The sequence below is a fragment of the Balaenoptera physalus genome, assembly GCF_965194825.1.
Source record: "Balaenoptera physalus genome assembly, chromosome: 6".
Taxonomy (NCBI): Eukaryota; Metazoa; Chordata; class Mammalia; order Artiodactyla; family Balaenopteridae; genus Balaenoptera; species Balaenoptera physalus.
Window position 1 is genome coordinate 60,449,451 of NC_138885.1, and position 20,468 is coordinate 60,469,918.

The following is a 20,468-nucleotide window of genomic DNA, read 5'->3' on the forward strand; positions in this document are numbered from 1 at the left end:
GAATTTTAAAAACACATCTTCATTTGTAAGAGAGACTATATAAAGGAAACTTTTTCAGAACTTAAAACAAAAATCTAGATATTTCCTTACTTCTGGGCGAGGTACTGGTTTTTGAGAGACTTCGCACATCAGCTTCTTCAGTGCATGGTATTGTTTCTTCTGTTTTACTGTTATAAAGATATTTGAGGCTCCCAGGTAAAGAAATGAAAGAAAAAGATGTTAAAATCATATTTAATCCAAATTTCATCTTACATTAATATGCGTTTTCGAAAGCTTGGCAATTATTGATTTAATCCTTTAAAAAAGGCTTAACTGCAATGAACTAAATCATGTTTAAACATGTCTGACCTTCTGCACAAAAATTCATACAAAACACAGAGTATACACTGGAACTGATTGATAATCAATTATCTTTTGATGAACTTTCCGATCGGTAGTCAACCTTATTTTAACTTTTTAGTTACTGAGGCCTACCTCTTGTTAGAGACAAAGGAGAAACAGCAGAGGATATCTGGAAAGGTTACTAAGAAAAGTTGAACTAAAAAGCTAAAGGTAAAGCTGGTTTGTACCTTTTAATAATCAGGAAAAAAATAATTGGTCATATATGTGTTTTTATATGTTCATACATTACTTAATTTTCCAAATACTATTAGAAGATACTTTTCAGTATTATTCAAAAAGCACCAGTGCTTACCTCTTCATAGAAACTTCTAGGGATTATTCGTCTTTGTGTTTCTAGTGTTAATTTCAGTATCTTATACAGAATATGCAAAGTGAATAAGAGGTGAACATTTAATGTGTTAATCTAGGAATTAGGAATTGTTACTGCCCATGTCAGGACTTGCTCACTTAAAATTGACAGGGGTCATCAGTTTGAAGTCCAGAAGCAAATCCTAGGATATTATCCCATTAGGTTGAAATCGTTAGGAAGATGAAGCATCCAATTCAATGAATATTTCATTTGACCACTGATCTCTCTAATCCCATCTAATTAGTGCAGACTCAGAGTGGTTTGTTTACCAGATTCTACATGTGGTTAAACTTTGATGACATGGCCAAAGATGGAATTTCAAGATTAAACTCTTCTTTTCTTTGATTTACCATAAGTCATTCCTACACCTAACAGAAAGTACGGCCCTGAGGTTAAAATAAGTGAACTTATATGACTTTTGAGGCATTTGTATTAACAGAAGCCCTGAAGGGAGTCTTTGTGTGGAGATGGCACAAAACATGGGTTGTTAAATTCTGCCTCTGAATTCTCTCTTATGTGTTTCAAGCGCTCCTATTTAGGTCATGTAATTAGGATTTATGACTCCCTCTACTTCTAGCAGAAAAAGCTATTTCAACCAGCAAATATGTCTCTGCTGGTTATGACTCTGAAAGCTTTGAGTATATCAGAGAGTAAAAAAGTGTGGCTTATTTTTCTTGAACATCTTCAGATATTTGTGCAGATGCATAACAATGTTATTTTTCAGCATGTCATTATTTACAAACCTATATACAGAAACATTTGTAATTTTTAATGTTTAAACTTGTCTGTGCTTATTTGAATATAGAAAACAATGTAAAGATGAACATTTCAGCAATATCCATCAATCTGCAGGAACATCGATCATTTTTTTAAAGATAAGTACCAAATAAAGACAATATTAAGCTGAATCCAAAACCAATTATTTGAAGCAGGACATATTTTTTCCCTCGGGCATTGATGAACAAAGAATATTTATACTTATCTTTACTTTATGTTTGTTGAAATTAGCAATAATAGCACCAATCAACATACTCAGAGGAAGAAATAATCCAATGATAATAAAGTCAATAAAGTAACAACACATGTAGATGTTGTCTTCAAAATTAGGCTGCATATCTACCTAAAAGTTAAATTAAAAAATAAGCAAAATAAGGCAGAGCACAGAGGATTTTTAGGGCAGTGAAAATACTCTATATGATATTATAAAGAAGGGTATATGTTATTATACATTTGTCCAAACCCATAGAATGTACAACACTGAGTGAACCCTATGAACTATGAACATTGGGTGATTATGATGTGTCAATGTAGGTTCATCTTTGGTAAAAAATGTAGCACTGTGGTGAGGAATGTCAATAATGGGGAGGTGTGCATGTGTGAGGGCAGAGGTATATGGGAAATCTCTGTACCTCCCTCTCAATTTTGCTGTAGATCTAAAATTTCTCTGAAAAAATTGTTTTTAAAAATAAAATAAAAAGTGAGAAAATAAGCAAAATATTTATACTGACCTTTTAAGACTTAGGAAATAATTTATGACAAAAAAAATACAACAGTGATACTTGAGGCAATATTTCCTCCTTGTTCTTTGGTGAAGAGATATCATGGCTTTTATTTGAATTTTAAAGTTTATTGCATTGTTTTAATCATTTTTATGATAATCCTTCAAATGGGTCTATTTGGCCTCAACCATTGTATATAATCCTGGAAGGAGTTCATTGTTCATGAAATATTCAATCTGAAATGTATTTAATTTCTATCTAGCATAAGCATTTGCTTTTACCATGTTAATTACTCAATTATTGCTTATGTCCTGTCCTTGAATTGCAAAAATGACTTTGTGTGAACCTTAACAGTGGCTCTAGGATTATATTGTACTTACACCAACAGAATCAACTGCTGAATTCATAATAGTGATCCATCCATTAAATGTGGCCTGTAAAAATGGCATGTATTTAATTTTTATGGAAATCTTATGTTTTGTGGCAAGTAAAAATTAAAACTCAATCTGTTATTAATACAGTAAAGCATTTGATTAGTAAGGCTGACCACACTTCAATATACTGTGTAATTGAGATCTTTACCACTTTCATTTTTACATTTGTATTGTCTATTAACAACTATTTAAAACTACTTAGCTTAATTGTAGCTAATAACTTAAAATATTTTAAGATAGTATTAATACAAAGAGAGAGAGAGAGCACTGGTTAGATAGATAGATAAATGGTAAGTAAATACACGCTGCCCAAGTGTCATAGTTAGTTGTAACTGCTGTATATGTGCTTTACTATGATGGAGGTAAGACAGGAATTATTCACCACCTTATATCTGCTAGATATTGGGGGACCAAGTAGCCATTCCTCAAAGCACTAAGTAGAAACAAAATAGCAGTAATCTGAGTTAGATCAAAAATTGTGAACCTATTATCTCATCAGTGGTGGAGGAAATAGCTTTGGCCAGTACCTGTCATTTCCTCTGTTAGTCCTACCTTTATTTCCACTTCCTTCTCCCAACAGAGCAAGGACTATATTTCACTTTTGTCTTTCTAAATGAGCTTACTATAGTATGTCCCATAACATGTATCTGCTAACTAATAATTGCTAAAATAATTTAAAACCAACTTTATTAAGCATCCACATTTTGTCCTTTATGTTCACATACAATATGAATGAACATGTAATTCACAAATTCAAACATGTACTTACTACTTGAAGCAGTGAAAGAAAACTGATTCCAACATTATCAAAGTTCAGTTTTGCATTCTCCCATGGCATGGATTCATTAAACACAAGGCTTTCACATTGACTTCTATTCATGACTTCAGATACAGGAAACCTTTCTCCACTTGTTGGGTCAATGCATTCATAGAATGTGCCAGCAAATAAGTGTACTCCTATGATGCTAAAAGCCAGCCAGATCATAAGGCAGACCAGAAACACATTCAATGTGGGTAAAGTTGTTTTTACCAAAGCTCTCACTACCACCTGGCGTATAAAAAACAAACATGTAAACTTCAGGTAAGAAATGTGAAAGTGTTTTAATTAAATTGGAAATATTTATTAATGTAAGATCATATTGAAATAACAACAAAAAGGCCATCTTTAAAGATTTAATAGATCACATCTGGTATTTGAATAACCTAAAAAACAAATTTCAGTTAAAAATATATATTAAAGGCCGTGAGCCTGTGCTCTAGTGTCAGACTCAGTGCACCCCGTTACCTCACCACCCACACCTGCCCGGACGGTCCCGTTGCCTCCTGCCTGAGCAACTTCAGTGCTGGCTAATCAGCCGAGACCAGCCCCAGGTTGCTGATCTTTCTGGAAAGTTTTAACTGTGGAGGAGAAAGGAAATGTCTTAGCTTTAGAAGATAGGCCTGCCTTGAGGGAGTGGCAGACAGGTTGAGGGGGCTGGATTTCTAATAAGTAGAGAGAGGGTGGAAGAACATAATAGGTCCTGAGGGCTTCTGAACCCCAACCAGGTCAGCCCAGCACAGCTTCACCCAACATGACCCTTGGAAGGGAAGAAGCGAGGCCCTGGTTTATTAAATGTGAGGAATAAAATGCCTGCAGTAGAACTAAAACAATCAGAGTGGTTGATGAAAGAAAGAGAGAGAGAGAAGAGAAGAGAAGAGAAGAAATGAAACGAAAAGAAAAGAAAAGAAAAGAAGGATTGAGATGTTCGAGTTTTAACAAGCTGCCACACGATGCCCATGTGCTGGTCTTAAGATCACACTTTGGATACTGCGTGGCTGACAGGGTCTTGGTGCTCCGGCCGGGTATCACGCCTGAGCCTTGGAGGTGGGAGAGCCGAGCTCAGGACATTGGGCCACCAGAGACCTCCTGACCCATGTAATATCAAACGGTGAGAGCTCTCCCAGAGATCTCCATCTCAACGCTAAGACCCAGCGCCACTCAACAACCAGCAAGCTCCAGTCCTGGACACTACATGCCAAACAACTAGCAAGACAGGAACACAACCCCACCCATTAGCAGAGAGGCTGCCTAAAATCATAATAAGTTCACAGACACCCCAAAACAAAACAACAGACGTGTTTCTGCCCACCAGAAAGACAAGATCCAGCCTCATCCACCAAAACACGGGCACCAGTCCCCTCCACCAGGAAGCCTACACAACCCACTGAACCAACCTCACCCACTGGGGGCAGACATCAAAAACAACAGGACCTATGAACCTGCAGCCTGTAAAAAGGAGACCCCAAACACAGTAAGTTAAGCAAAATGAGAAGACAGAGAAATACTCAGCAGATGAAGGAGCAAAGTAAAAACCCACCAGACAAAACAAATGAAGAGGAAATAGGCAGTCTACCTGAAAAAGAATTCAGAGTAATGATAGTAAAGATTATCCAAAATCTTGGAAATAGAATGGAGAAAATACAAGAAACATTTCACAAGGACCTAGAAGAACTAAAGAGCAAAGAAACAATGATAAACAACACAATAAATGAAATTAAAAATTCTCTAGAAGGAATCAATAGCAGAATCACTGAGGCAGAAGAATGGATAAGTAACCTGGAATATAAAATACTGGAAATAGTTACAGAGCAGAATAAAGAAAAAGAATGAAAAGAATTGAGGACAGTCACAGAGACTTCTGGGACAAAATTAAATGCACCAACATTTGAATTATAGGGGCCCTAGAAGAAGAACAGAAAAAGAAAGGGACTGAGAAAATATTTGAAGAGATTATAGTTGAAAACTTCCCTAATACAGGGGAGGAAATAGTCATTCAAGTCCAGGAAGTGCAGAGAGTACCATACAGGATAAATCCAAGGAGAAACACGCCAAGACACATATTAATCAAACTATCAAAAATTAAATACAAAGAAAAATATATTAAAAACAGCAATGGAAAAGCAACAAATAACATACAAGGGAATCCCCATAAGGTTAACAGCTGATCTTTCAGCAGAAACTCTGCAAGCCAGAAGGAAGTGGCAGGACATATTTCAAGTGATGAAAGGGAAAAACCTACAACCAAGATTACTCTCCCGAGAAAGGATCTCATTCAGATTCAACAGAGAAGTTAAAACCTTTACAGATAAGCAAAAGCTAAGAGAATTCAGCATCACCAAACCAGCTTTACAACAAATGCTAAAGGAACTTCCCTAGGCAGGAAACAAGAGAAGGAAATGACCTACAAAAACAAACCTAAAACAATTAAGAAAATGGGAATAGGAACATACATATCAATAATTACCTTAAATGTAAATGGATTAACTGCTCCAACTAGAAGACATAGGCTGGCTGAATGGATACAAAAACAAGACTTGTACATATGCTGTCTACAAGAGACCCACTTCAGACCTAGGGACACATACAGACTGAAAGTGAGGGGTTGGAAAAAGATATTCCATTCAAATGGAAATCAAAAGAAAGCTGGAGTAGTAATTCTCATATCAGACAAAATAGACTTTAAAATAAAGACTATTATAAGAGACAAAAAAGGACACTACATAATGATCAAGGGATCAATCCAAGAAGAAGATATAACAATTGTAAATATTTATGCACCCAACATAGGAGCACTTCAATACGCAAGGCAAATGTTAACAGCCATAAAAGGGGAAATCGACAGTAACACAATCATAGTAGGGGACTTTAACACCCCACTTTCACCAATGGACAGATCATCCAAAATGAAGATAAATAAGGAAACACAAGCTTTAAATGACACATTAAACAACATGGACTTAATTGATATTTATAGGATATTCTATCCAAAAACAATAGAATACACTTTCTTCTCAAGTGCTCATGGAACATTCTCCAGGATAGATCATATCTTGGGTCACCAATCAAGCCTTGGTACATTTAAGAAAATTGAAATCATATCAAGTATCTTTTCCAACCACAATGCTATGAGACTAGATATCAATTACAGGAAAAAAAATTGTAAAAAATACAAAAACATGGAGGCTAAACAATAGACTACTAAATAACCAAGAGATCAGTGAAGAAATTAAGAGGAAATCAAAAAGTACCTAGAAACAAATTACAATGAAAACACGACAGCCCAAAACCTATGGGATGCAGCAAAAGCAGTTCTAAGAGGGAAGTTTATAGCAATATAATCCTACCTCAAGAAACAAGAAAAATGTCAAATAAACAACTTAACCTTACACCTAGAGCAATTAGAGAAAGAAGAACAAAAAGACTCCAAAGTTAGCAGAAGGAAAGAAATCATAAAGATCAGGTCAGAAATAAATGAAAAAGAAATGAAGGAAACGATAGCAAAGATCAATAAAACTAAAAACTGGTTCTTTGAGAAGATAAACAAAATTGATAACCCATTAGCCAGACTCATCAAGAAAAAAGGGAAAAGACTCAAATCAACAGAATTAGAAATGAAAAAGGACAAGTAACAACAGAAGTACAAAGGATCATGAGAGATTACTACAAGCAACTATATGTCAATAAAATGAACCACCTGGAAGAAATGGACAAATTCTTTGAAAAGCACAACCTTCCGAGACTCAACCAGGAAGAAATAGAAAATATAAACAGACCAATCACAAGCACTGAAATTGAAACTGTGATTAAAAAATCTTCCAATAACCAAAGCCCAGGACCAGATGGTTTCACAGGCAACTTCTATCAAACATTTAGAGACGAGCTAACACCTATCCTTCTGAAACTATTCCAAAATACAGCAGAGGGAGGAACACTCCCAAACTCATTCTACAAGCCCACCATCACCCTGATACCAAAACCAGACAAAGAAGTCACAAAAAAAGAAAACTATAGGCCAGTATCACTGATGAATATAGACGCAAAAATCCTCAACAAAATATCAGTAAACAGAATCCAATAGCACATTAAAAGGATCATACACCATGATCCAGTGGGGTTTATCCCAAGAATGCAAGGATTCTTCAATCTATGCAAATCAATCAATGTGATACACCATATTAACAAATTGAAGGAGAAAAACCATATGATAATCTCAGTGGATGCCGAAAAAATTTTTGACAAAATTCAACACCCATTTATGATGAAAACCCTCCAGAAAGCAGGCATAGAGGGAACTTACCTCAACATAATAAAGGCCATTATATGACCAACCCACAGCAAACATTGTTCACAATGGTGAAAAACTGGAACCATTTCCTCTAAGTTCAGGAACAAGACAATGTTGCCCACTCTCATCACTATTATTCAACGTAGTTTTGGAAGTTTTAGCCACAGCAATCAGAGAAGGAAAAGAAGTAAAAGGAATCCAAATCGGAAAAGAAGAAGTAAAGCTGTCACTGTTTGCAGATGACAAGATACTATACATAGAGAATCCTAAAGATGCTACCAGAAAACTACTAGAGCTAATCAATGAATTTGGTAAAGTAGCAGGATACCAAATTAATGCACAGAAACCTCTTTCATTCCTATACACTAATGATGAAAAATATGAAAGAGAAATTAAGGAAACACTTCCATTTACCATTGCAAGAAAAAGATAAAATACCTAGGATTAAACCTACTTAAGGAGACAAAAGACCTGTATGCAGAAAACTATAGACGCCAATGAAAGAAATTAAAGATGGTACAAACAGATGGAGAGACATACCATGTTCTTGAATTGGAAGAATCAACATTGTGAAAATGACTATACTACCCAAAGCAATCTACAGATTCAATGCAAACACTATCAAACTACCAATGGCATTTTTCACAGAACTAGAACAAAAAATTTCACAATTTGTATGGAGACACAAAAGACCCCGAATAGCCAAAGCAATCTTGAGAAAGAAAAATGGAGCTGGAGGAATCAGGCTCCCAGACTTCAGACTATACTACAAAGCTACTGTAATCAAGAAAGTATTGTACTGACTCAAAAACAGAAATATAGATCAATGGAACAGGGTAGAAAGCCCAGAGATAAACCCACGCACATAGGGTCACCTTATCTTTGATAAAGGAGTCAAGAATATACGATGGAGAAAAGACAGCCTCTTCAATAAGTGGTGCTGAGAAAACTGGATAGCTACATGTAAAATAATGAAATTAGAACACTCCCTAACACCATACACAAAAATAAACTCAAAATGGATTAAAGACCTTAATGTAAGGCCGGACACTAAAACTCTTAGAGGAAAACATAGGCAGAACACTCTATGACATAAATCACAGCTAGATCCTTTTTGACCCACCTCCTAGAGAAATGGAAATAAAAACAAAAATAAACAAATGGGACCTAATGAAACAAAAGTTTTTGCACAGCAAAGGAAACCATAAACAAGACAAAAAGCAACCCTCAGAATGGGAGAAAATATTTGCAAACGAAGCAACTGACAAAGGATTAATCTCCAAAATATACAAGCAGCTTATGCAGCTCAGTATCAAAAAAACAAACAACCCAATCCAAAAATGGGCAGAAGATCTAAATAGACATTTCTGCAAAGATCCACAGATTGCCAACAAACACATGAAAGGATGCTCAACATCACTAATCATTAGAGAAATGCAAATCAAAACTACAGTGAGGTATCACCTCACACCAATCAGAATGGCCATCATCAAAAATCTACAAACAATAAAGGCTGGAGAGGGTGTGGAGAAAAGGGCAACCTCTTGCATTATTGGTGGGAATGTAAATTGATACAGCCACTATGGAGAACAGTATGGAGGGTCCTTAAAACACTAAAAATAGAACTACCATAGGACCCAGCAATCCCACTACTGGGCATATACCCTGAGAAAACCACAATTCAAAAAAGAGTCATGTACCACAATGTTCATTGCAGCATTATTTACAACAGCCAGGACATGGAAGCAACCTAAGTGTCCATCGACAGATGAATGGATAAAGAAGATGTGGCACATATATACAATGGAATATTACTCAGTCATAAAAAGAAACAAAATTGAGTTATTTGTAGTGAGCTGGATGGACCTAGAGTCTGTCATACAGAGTGATGTAAGTCAGAAGGAGAAAAACTACTCCAGAGTGGGAAGTTTGGGAAATGAATCTACCACCTAAAATTAAATAATAGCAATAATCTATGATCACTGTCTCCATTTCCTCAGTTCCCTTCATTCTTTAAATATTATTGATACATTCAGAATTTTATTCTTATCACTCCACTAAAGCTGTTATGGTGAATGTAAACCAGTGGCTATACCCAATAAAATATTTTCAATCTTTGCTACCTCTTTATCTTTCCTTTACCATTTATACTTTGACTCCTTTTCCCCAACCTCACTTCTTTCTCTCTCTCTCTCTTTTTTTCCCTGAGGGACCCTTCTCTTTTCTACCATTCTAACCTTTCCTTCCCTCAGCCATTACTGGATACGTAGCCTTTTGCCTATACTTTCTTATATTCCTTAGATTTCTGTCCTTGAATTAATATTTTGATTTTTAATTATGCTTTTAATTACATTTAGTTTTATTTCTACAACTAAGTCACAGATCCTTTGTTGACCTTTAGATATTTTGAAAGGCCCACTGATGCTTCTGATGAAAAAAATGCTATGTCTATTAGAAAATACACACAAATGTAAGAATAAAAGCAATAGATATGGTTGAAACAAATATTTAAATAGTAAGAGCACCTGAAGACCTGAAGCTTATTAAATACATAAAACATTAATTTTGTAATCACTTAGCTTCCTTATATACTCAGTTAATTCAGCTACAGAACTTCCAGAGGATGAGATGAAGATTAAGATCTGAATCTGACCTTGACCTAAACATAATTATTTACCTGACCTCGAATTGTCCATGGCTACTGTCTCATTGCCGTTCTAATTAATGAATGGCATCAAATAGTACAGCACTTGATTTCTGACAGAGGCAGCTTCCCTAGCAAATCGCTTCCTACTTTTCTGTGAATCAAGGGCAGAAAATTTGCTGATTTTGACACTTTTTTTTCGTCTTTGTATCTAAATTTATTAGGAAAAAGAAACCCTGATATTATGCCAGAATGTTTTTTAAAATAAGGAAAAGTAGTCTAGTTACATTCATTATCTAATTTTTGTGTGTTAGTGTATATCTGTACATGTGTTTTGCTTTATTTAGGTATAATTTACAAAAATTGTGTAAATTTAAGATGTACAAGGTGATGTCCTGATATATGTATAAATTGTGAAATGATTCCCACAATCAAGCTAGTTAACACATCCATCACTTCACATAATTATCTTTTTGGGTATGTGGTGAGAAACATTTAAGATCTACTCTCTTAGAAAATTTCGAGTATACAGTGCAGTATTACTAACTGTAGTCACCATACTGTACACTAGATCCCCAGAACTTATTCATCTTATAAATGAAAGTTTGGACCCTTTGATCAACATTTCTCCATTTCCCTTACCCACAGCCCCTATGTTTTAATAGGCCATGTGTAGTTTATAACTCTAGAATATACTATGAAATTATCTTATCACTAAACTGAATTTATGCTAGAAATTTGGCTGTATTGTCATTCCTGAATCTTACAGATCTTTTCAATCATTTTCTCCTTTTCAGCTTATTTTCCTCCTTATTTTGGTTTAAAAGCACTGGGGAATATCACCACCTGTGGACTTCCATCATGTTGTTAATAAAGTGTTTTGTAAGTCATAATGTAAATTACAATTAATATTCAAAATTTGTGTTTCCTAGGTGTATGATAACTGGAATTTTTCTGTATTTGCTACATGATCAAATGTTTCTTTCCCAACACCAGCACATCAAATGTATTTGGAGAATAGGTTGACCAGTCACAGATTCGTATTAATTACAAAAATATTGTCAATCATGCATTTGCATATATATTAAAATATAATTAACATACTTAAAACATATACACATATATACACACAACTGTGTATCACATAATCATATTATATTGAATCATATAAAGATGGTACTATTAAAATTTTGGCAGTATGTTTTTGGTAAAATACATTTTTAAAATTACTTATATTTCTGTTTGGATTTATAATAATTACTCAAATTTTGAAATAAAAATAAATATCTATTTTTTAACCAAGTGGAAAGAATTTAAGTATTGAGTTTCTTAATGAATGGCAGTTTAAATGCAACATACAATGTATCAACTATAAAAACAATACAGCTTAAACATAAATAAATTTCTTATTGTTTCCACCTACATTGAATATATGACATTCCATAGTATTAGTCAAATAGGCAGGCTAATGTTAAATAATCCATGTAAATGACAAATGCAAGGAAATATAAATGTATGATTACAAAATAAAAGGTAAAATACGACTCTCCCATTTCTGCATATAATTGATCACTGTATAGCTACATAATTATACTACTTGTGGTGGTCATAGACTCTGTTTTTTCTTCTAGGTTGAGTCACATGGGACTTCCATTATAGGCCCAAAGATTGAACATTGGCCATTTTATATGGTGCAACCTATTAGTTTCCCTTACATTGTTCAGAAGAAGCTTTAACATGGGAGTGAGAGAGAGAAGACTGGCAAGAATTCATAATTTGTGACATGTGACTTAAAAGTGAATTTATTTTAAAATTCAAACTGTTATTTCATTTGGTAAATTAATAAGCGTGTATAATGTCCTTATAATTTAAATAAGATAGCTAACTGATCAACATTTCATTTTCTATCAGTTATATTTTTAACATGGACATAATTTCATTAATACTTCTATGTATCAGTGGGTTAGAACGGTATTACTTTTTTCTCTCTCAACTATTAGATTTTTTGCTTATCTTTATTACTTTTCATATCTTATGAGCAATAAAGGCCCAAAATGTTAATAAGCATAACTAATAAACCTTTCTTCTATATTTTTAATTAGTAATATGTAAGACTTTTGTATTAATATTGTTAAAGATACAAATGTGAAGACAACAATGATTGTTAATTTATGGAGCTTTATTAATCCTAAATAAAAGCCTATAGATTAGAAAATTTTGTCTTACCTTCATTCTTTCAAATTGAGATAGAACTCTGAGTGCTCGAAGGAATTTAATGGAAATAAGCGGTTTTAGTTCTTCCCGAGATTTGCCTATTAAGCTAACACAAAACACCTGGGTATATCAAAAAAAAGTGAATAGAATTTAATTTTAACTTTAATCAAAACAATGTGTAAAAAATCTTTTATTATGGAAAAGATACACAAAGCCTACTAAGAAATTTATGAAAAATTTTAATATACATTTCAATATATCTTAATGATGACCTACAGAAAGATATAAGAAAATCATTCTGTGTTAAAATCACTTAAAGAAAGATAAAACAAAACTATTTTCTGGTAACAGGAATATATGCTATCGAGATAAACAAAAGTTTGTATACTTGAGATTCTTTATGGTCAAGGCTTAATATTTATATCCATTTTTTATTTTTAAATTAAATTAAGAATCAGTTACATGATTATTTGCAATATAGTAATAGTACACAATGTATTCATCAAAACAAAATTCGGAATATATTTACATATGAATCTAAATATGAAGATGGTTAAGATGATATAAAATATAGGATTTCAGAGAAGAGGCATAAAGAAGGAAATGAATACTGTTAAGACCAAGTACTAATTACCAAAAAATATAGCAAGATTCTAAGGTGATTTTTTAAACTAAACATATATGTATAAATATGATTCAAATTTTAAAAAATTAACGGAGATTGAGCAAGGTGGCATAGTTATGATTAACTTTTGTTGTATCTTCATATTTTCTGTATTTTCAAGGCAATATAAATGAAAAAAATTACTCTCTTTTACCCTACTCTAAAGAGATTATCTTGAAGTGGACTTTGAAGTAAGGGTATCATTTATATAAGCATGGAGGGATGTGGACTCAAAAGAACAATAACCAGAAAACAGGAAGGTGGGTCGCAGGTGTAGTATGGTTTGGTTGAAGTAGAAGGTTAATTGCAAGAATTAATTTAGAAGACAAAGGTCAGATATTGGAAGTCATTATTTAAAGGCTGAGAAGCTTCAATCATTGTTTATAGAATAGGGAGACATTTGTGCTTTCGACAAAAATTATTGAGCACCTAATATGTGACATGAATTGTTCTAGGCATATAGGATAAGGAGAGAACCAAACTGAGAAAATATTTTGCCTTAATGGAGCTTATCTTTCAGTAAGCAAAATCAATGAGTAAATTATATTGGGCTGGCTAAAAGGTTTGTTTGGTTTTTTTCTGTAAGATGGCTCTAGTAGCACTTAGTTGTCTTTAACTTCATTTGAAACAATTTTGTTAGATTGTATTGTGACAGCTGTCATATCTGTGTGCATTTTTAAAAAGCTTATCAAAATTGGTGAAATTTTGTGTAACCATTTTAATATTGAAGATGGAAGAAAAAAAGCAACATTTTCAGCATATTATGCTTTATTATTTCAAGAAAGGTAAAAACGCAACTGAAATGCAAAAAAAGATTTAGTAGTTTTTGAAGAAGGTGCTGTGACTGGTCAAATGTGTCAAAAGTGGTTTACGAAGTTTTGTGCTGGAGATTTCTTGCTGGATGATGCTCTATGGTTGGGTAGACCAGTTGAAGTTGATAGCGATCAAATCGAGACATTAATTGAGAACAATCACCGTTATACCATGTGGGAGATAGCTGGCATACTCAAAATATCCAAATCAAACGTTGAAAATCATTTGCACCAGCTTGGTTATGTGAATCACTTTGATGTTTGGGTTCCACATAAGTTAAGCGAAAGAAACCTTCTTGACCGTATTTCTGCATGCGATTCTCTACTTAAGTGTAATGAAGATGTTCTGTTTTTAAAAAAATTTGTGACGGGCGATGAAAAGTGGCTACTGTACAATAATGTGGAATGGAGGAGATGGTGGGGCAAGCGAAATGAACCACCACCAACCACACCAAAGGCCAGTCTTCATCCAAAGAAAGTGATGTTGTGTTTATGGTGGGATTGGAAAGAGAGTCCTCTATTATGAGCTCCTTCTGGGAAACCAAAAGATTAATTCCAACAAGTACTCCTCCCAATTAGACCAACTGAAAGCAGCACTCAACGAAAAGCATCCGGAATGAGTCAACAAAAAACGCATAATCTTCCATGAGTTTAATGCAAGACCACATGTTTCTTTGATGACCAGACAAAAACTATTATGGTTTGGCTGGGAAGTTCTGACTCACCCGCTATATTCACCAGACATTGCACCTTTGGATTTCCATTTATTTTGGTCTTTACAAATTTCTCTTAATGGAAAATATTTCAGTTCCCTGGAAGACTGTAAAAGGCACCTAGAACAGTTGTTTGCTCAAAAAGATAAAAAGTTTTGGGAAGATGGAATTATGAAGTTGCCTGAAAAACGGCAGAAAGTAGTGGAACAGAAGGGTGAATATGTTGTTCAATAAAGTTCTTGGTGAAAATGAAAAATGTGTCTTTTACTTTTACTTAAAAACCGAAGGAACTTTTTGGCCAGCCCAATATAATATTAATAGGAAATGAAGAAAGCAGAGAAAGCACAAAGGAGTATTGTAGTGGTTGCAGTTTTAAATATGGTAGTGCAGAAAGACCTAACTTCAAGTTTCTTTTCAGCAGACATAAATGAGGTGAGCCAGCAAAAGTTTCAGGTGGAAGGAAGAATAAGTGCAAAGGCACTAAGATAGAAGTAATTTTGGCATGGTTTTTGAACTTCAAGAATTCCGGTGCTGGTGGAGCAGTGTATAGACCAGGATGGGGGAAAGGGAGAGTAGCAGGAAATAAGACTGGATCATGTAGACACTTGTAGGCCTTTGATTGCAAAGACTGTAGCTTTTACTACGTGTGAGGGGTGTTTATTGGAGGATTTCAAGAAAAGTGACTTGAACTGAGTTTCATTTTACAACAGTACAACATATGTGGTTGCTATGTGGAGAGGAGAACAAAGGTGTGCAGTGGTGGAAGCAAGGATCTCAGCTTGGAATCTACTGCAGTGATACAAATGGGCAGTTCTGGTAGCTTGGATCAGTGTGGTACTGGTGAAGGTAATGATAAGTAGTCTAATTTTAAATGTATGATTTAAAGGTAGAGCCAATCTAAATATTTTAGAATGCTGATATTTTCAAGATATTCTGCAGTAAGCCAATTCTAATTAGCAGCAGGTTTATAGGCAATGATTAGAAGAATCCAGGAGTTAAGTAATGAACTGTTCAAATTTTAGAATGAAAATAAAAGGATGGATGTGAAGCATTACATATGAAGAAATATGGGATGTTGGTGACTGAAAATGTATAGAGAGAGGGAAAAGAAAGATATAAGTAAATGGAAGAGTAAGTCAGAGTAAAGAAGGAAGAGTAAATCAAATAGCTTTTAAATTTTTTCTTTAAAATACGTACAATAACAACCATGAAGTCTAGTTGATACCAGCCATTAGTGAAATAGGCTTTAAAACCATATGCCATCCACTTTAGAAGCATTTCCAGAATAAAGATGTAAGTGAAGATCATGTCAGCATATTCTAATAAGATTTTAATAGTCTTCCTCTGATCAATATATATATCTTCAAAAGCCTGTGGGTAAAAAATTTAAGGATTAGTGTACATGTAATTTCTACAAGCTCTTTTGGCATACAGGGGAATGAAATCCCATCTCTAGATGGTGAGCATTGTCATAGGTTGTAGTCTCAAGGGCTTGTTCACTTGGTTTGGATTTATTCACACAATCCACATCCGTTTTCTGATCCCATGCCTGTAGCAGACATCATTCATTGATTCCAGAACCTCCAAATTGTGTTCTAATTAGTGATCTGAAAAGCCTCTCTCAAATCAGTTAATCAAACATAAGAGGTGGAATCTTTAGTCACATCTGACCTGGTTCTTGTCTCTAATTCCACATAGCCATCTCATAGATATATGCTATTGAGAATAAAGGAGCAGAGATAAACAAACAAAGAAACAAAACCGCCCAAACCTGTGTTTTCAGAAATCCATGCTGTTATTACATGAAAAAGTCACAAAGCTAGTCAGATAAACCATTGGAAACACATGAATATGAAATAAAACTATATTGTTTTTCTAAAGTTTCTCAGTTTTAATAGATCAACCTCAATTTTACCGTGAAGGAAGCAAATTCTGATAATGTCATTCAAAGCAATTTCACAGTATTTTTTTAGCACTGAAAAAAAGGCAATAAAGTATCAATAACCTCAGGCAGACTTGTTTCAAAGTGCATTTGTGGTCAAAGATTAAACAAGGATGAAAATAATCTTCGGTAAAGAATGGTGTGATTCTTAAAAACCTATTGTTAAATAAAAGTAAATATAAATAAGAGAATTGCCGACTTGAACGAATTATGGAGTAAAAGTGTTTATAAAAGCAGATTATAAATATCATCCAAAGTTATTTTAAAGGACTTTATTCATTACATGTATTTATTTACTGAATAGGCATATAATGTGAAATAATATAAAAAGATATACAGAAGCCTCTATTTCAATTAAAACATTAAAAAATAGGCAAAACCAATCTGTGGCAGTTGAAGTCCACATACTGGCTATCCACATGGAATGAAGAAATAACTGTTAGGGGTCAGAGTATGGTTCTGGAGCCCTGGGAGCATTCTATTTCTCAAGCCAGGTGATGGTTACATAGGTACATTCACTTGGTGAAAATCTTTTACGCTATACACTTATGATTTGCATGTTTTTCAGTATGTGTGCTAAATGTCAGTATAAAGTTTACTTTAAAAATATTTGCAGGGCTTCCCTGGTGGTGCAGTGGTTGAGAGTCCGCCTGCCAATGCAGGGGACACGGGTTCGAGGCCTGGTCTGGGAAGATCCCACATGCCGCGGAGCAACTGACCCCGTGAGCCACAATTACTGAGCCTGCGCGTCTGGAGCCTGTGCTCCGCAGCAAGAGAGGCCGCGATAGTGAGAGGCCCACGCACCGCGATGAAGAGTGGCCCCCGCTCGCCGCAACTAGAGAAAGCCCTGGCACAGAAACGAAGACCCAATACAGCCAAAAAAAAAAAATTTGCAGTACAAAGTCTGGTTCCCAACCATGACTCCATCTTCTCTGTTTTGTGCATCTCACGATTAACTATTTCTTGTGTATCATTCTTTGATCTTCTTCAATCAAACACAAGCAAATATCAATATACATTCTATTTTTCTCCCTTTCTTACACAAAATGTAGCATGCTGTGCACTTTATTCTTTCTTTTTTTCACTTATTACCATATCCTGGGGAATTGCAATATCAGCATGCAGACAGCTCTTGTATTTTCTAGGTAACTGCACAGTATCCCATTGGATGACTGTACCATAGCATATTTAAACAGTCACCTAATATGGTTTCTTTTTGTTTTTCAATCTTTTGCTATTACAAAAAATTCTTCAGTGCATAGCCTTGTAAATGCATTTAATATGTGTGAAGATTTTAAGATAATTTTCCTGAATTAAGCTTCTTGGGTCAATGGGTAAATATATTTGTAGTTCAGAGGTTCTTAAAAGTATGTGCAGGGACTTCCCTGGTGGCACAGTGGTTAAGAGTCCGCCTGCCGATGCAGGGGACACGGGTTTGGGCCCTGGTCCAGAAAGATCCCACATGCTGCGGAGCGACTAAGCCCGTCCGTCACAACTACTGAGCCTGTGCTCTAGAGCCCTCGAGACACAACTCCTCAGCCCATGCGCCTAGAGCCCGCAACAAAGAGAAGCCACTGCAATGAGAAGTCCGCGCTCTGCAATGAAGAGTAGCCCCTGCTTGCCTCAACTAGAGGGAAAGCCCACGTGCAGCAACGAAGACCCAAAGCAGCCAAAAATTGGTTAATTAATTAATTAATTATTTTAAAAAGTAAATGCAATATTTCTCTTTCCAATGGAACAGGTAACAAAGTACTAGCCCAATATGTGCATTTTATTAAACTTTATTAAAATAAGAAAAATTGGGTATTTATTAACATTCTTTTTTCCTGCTATCATTCATATATTTTGAAATTATATTATTTATTTAATATTGAATGAGGCATATACAGACTCTCTAAGAAACTGTAATGTATGTCTTCCAAAACTAAAATCCTAGAATATGAAATTTGGTGCTATAATAAGTATTCTGGGGAAAAATGATTTGGCATGGTGACTTCATGAATGTACTCATGATGCATTTTTTTTCCATAAAAATATGAACTCTCACTTACCAGAGCACCTGTGCTGAGCAGAGTGACAAGGCCAATGAAACACTTAAAACAACTGTTTTCTACTATTTTGCAGCAAGTTTTCCTTATGTTCTGCCACATTTTTCCTTTCTTGGAGTCTCTGCTGATTTGAGCAGATGAAGATCTTCGTCCATAACCTGTCAAGAATGAAACTATTAAGAACAGAAATCTAGAAAACTCATGAAAAAGTAAACATTCCAAATGTCTTAGCAAGTATTTATTTGCAGAGTCTAATATAGGTGGTTTCTGACATAAATATTTGATTTTTACCTCTATTGTAGTGACCACTGCAATCACTGAGGAAAAAAAGAAAAACTTAACTTGTGAGTTTGGTAACAGTAGGAGGAAATAAATTGTGAAAGGAAGAGATGACGTAGAACATCCTCTTACCCTGCTGGGTAGAGTCTGAGAATAGAACTCACCTCCACTCCTACAAAACACACACACACATACACACAAGACACACACACACCATCTTCTGATTACTACATTTTTGTATAATGCCTGAAAAGTCATTCTCTGAAGACTCACATGGCATAACAAGCATTTCCATTTAAATATACAAATATTTATGACATAGTAAGAGGTATAATATCAGTTAAATAAATTAAATTGATCCCAGCTCTTAGGTGGCATGGGAATGGAAATTTTGCTTGAGACTATTTAAGGAGCTAAGCTTGGATTATGGAGTAATTTGTGGGTGGGTTACTGGTGTATGAGGTTGAATTCTACCTTCTCGTCAAGAGAGTTAGCATAAGGAAAACGTGAGGCTTGAGAAGGGTATGATTAACAGGTAAGAGAATGAAGAATGGAGGTGGGTGGAGTTTAAAGTCAACACATTTTAGAATTTTATAGAATTTTACCTAGAGTCAATTTATACATCTTTGGTCAGAAAAATATAGAAAATGTTTCCTCCCTGGTCTTGTATGATACAAGTGCTATATCTCAAGCTACCGAGAGCGGATTCTTATTTTTGAATATAGGAATTTGAACATTTAGCAATTACCATTTTGATGATTTCCAGTGATTTCAAATGTTCAGAACCTACAGTTATTTGTTAATCTTGTTAGGAAACTAATTTGAATTATAAGTCATTGAGGGGTGCATGCTACATATCTAGTGAGTCAGTCAACTGACAGAAGCCCTGTACATTTCTTAATATTCATGTGGAATATATAAATACATGACCATTACGTGATTTGTTTTCCTATGAGTATTTTAAATAATGACCCCATTCCATGAGTTATAAAAACACACACACGTACACTAATTTAATCTTTTTAATAATCCCATGAAGTCTTATTATTATTCTCGTTTCACATGTTAGGAAATGAGCCAGAGAGAGGGTAAGTAAAAGCTAGTAAATGGTGGGCTGGCATATGAATTCAGGCTGTCTGATTTCAGAACCAACACTCTTAACTACTTCATTAGACTCCCTAGGAAGTAGGCCCTTTCTCTCTTTTCCAAATACTGACTTTTTCTTTGATATTCATTGTAAGTTTCTATCAGGATTCATATGGGCATGTGCACATGTGCATGCACACAAACATGTTCATGTGTGTGTATTCCTTAGTCAAATTAATAAACTCTTTAAAATTAAAAGTGTATTCAATAGTATTAT

The 20,468-nt window shown here is 34.7% G+C and overlaps 1 protein-coding gene and 1 long non-coding RNA gene across 2 annotated transcripts in view; one reads left to right on the forward strand and one right to left on the reverse strand.

The window, feature by feature from the left end:
- Positions 1-20,468, forward strand: part of LOC309662482 — a 437,456-nt gene that overhangs the window by 341,275 nt on the left and 75,713 nt on the right. The gene's annotated exons all lie outside the window — the stretch shown is intronic.
- Positions 1-20,468, reverse strand: part of SCN7A (sodium voltage-gated channel alpha subunit 7) — a 77,321-nt gene that overhangs the window by 14,478 nt on the left and 42,375 nt on the right. Inside the window, exons 17-23 of the mRNA XM_082465230.1 lie at positions 18,830-18,984; positions 16,034-16,207; positions 12,660-12,767; positions 3,454-3,732; positions 2,631-2,684; positions 1,730-1,871; positions 91-188 (exon numbers count right to left, since the gene is read on the reverse strand). Of these exons, the coding sequence (XP_082321356.1) occupies positions 91-188; positions 1,730-1,871; positions 2,631-2,684; positions 3,454-3,732; positions 12,660-12,767; positions 16,034-16,207; positions 18,830-18,984 (1,010 nt within the window). The remainder of the gene's footprint in view (positions 1-90; positions 189-1,729; positions 1,872-2,630; positions 2,685-3,453; positions 3,733-12,659; positions 12,768-16,033; positions 16,208-18,829; positions 18,985-20,468) is intronic.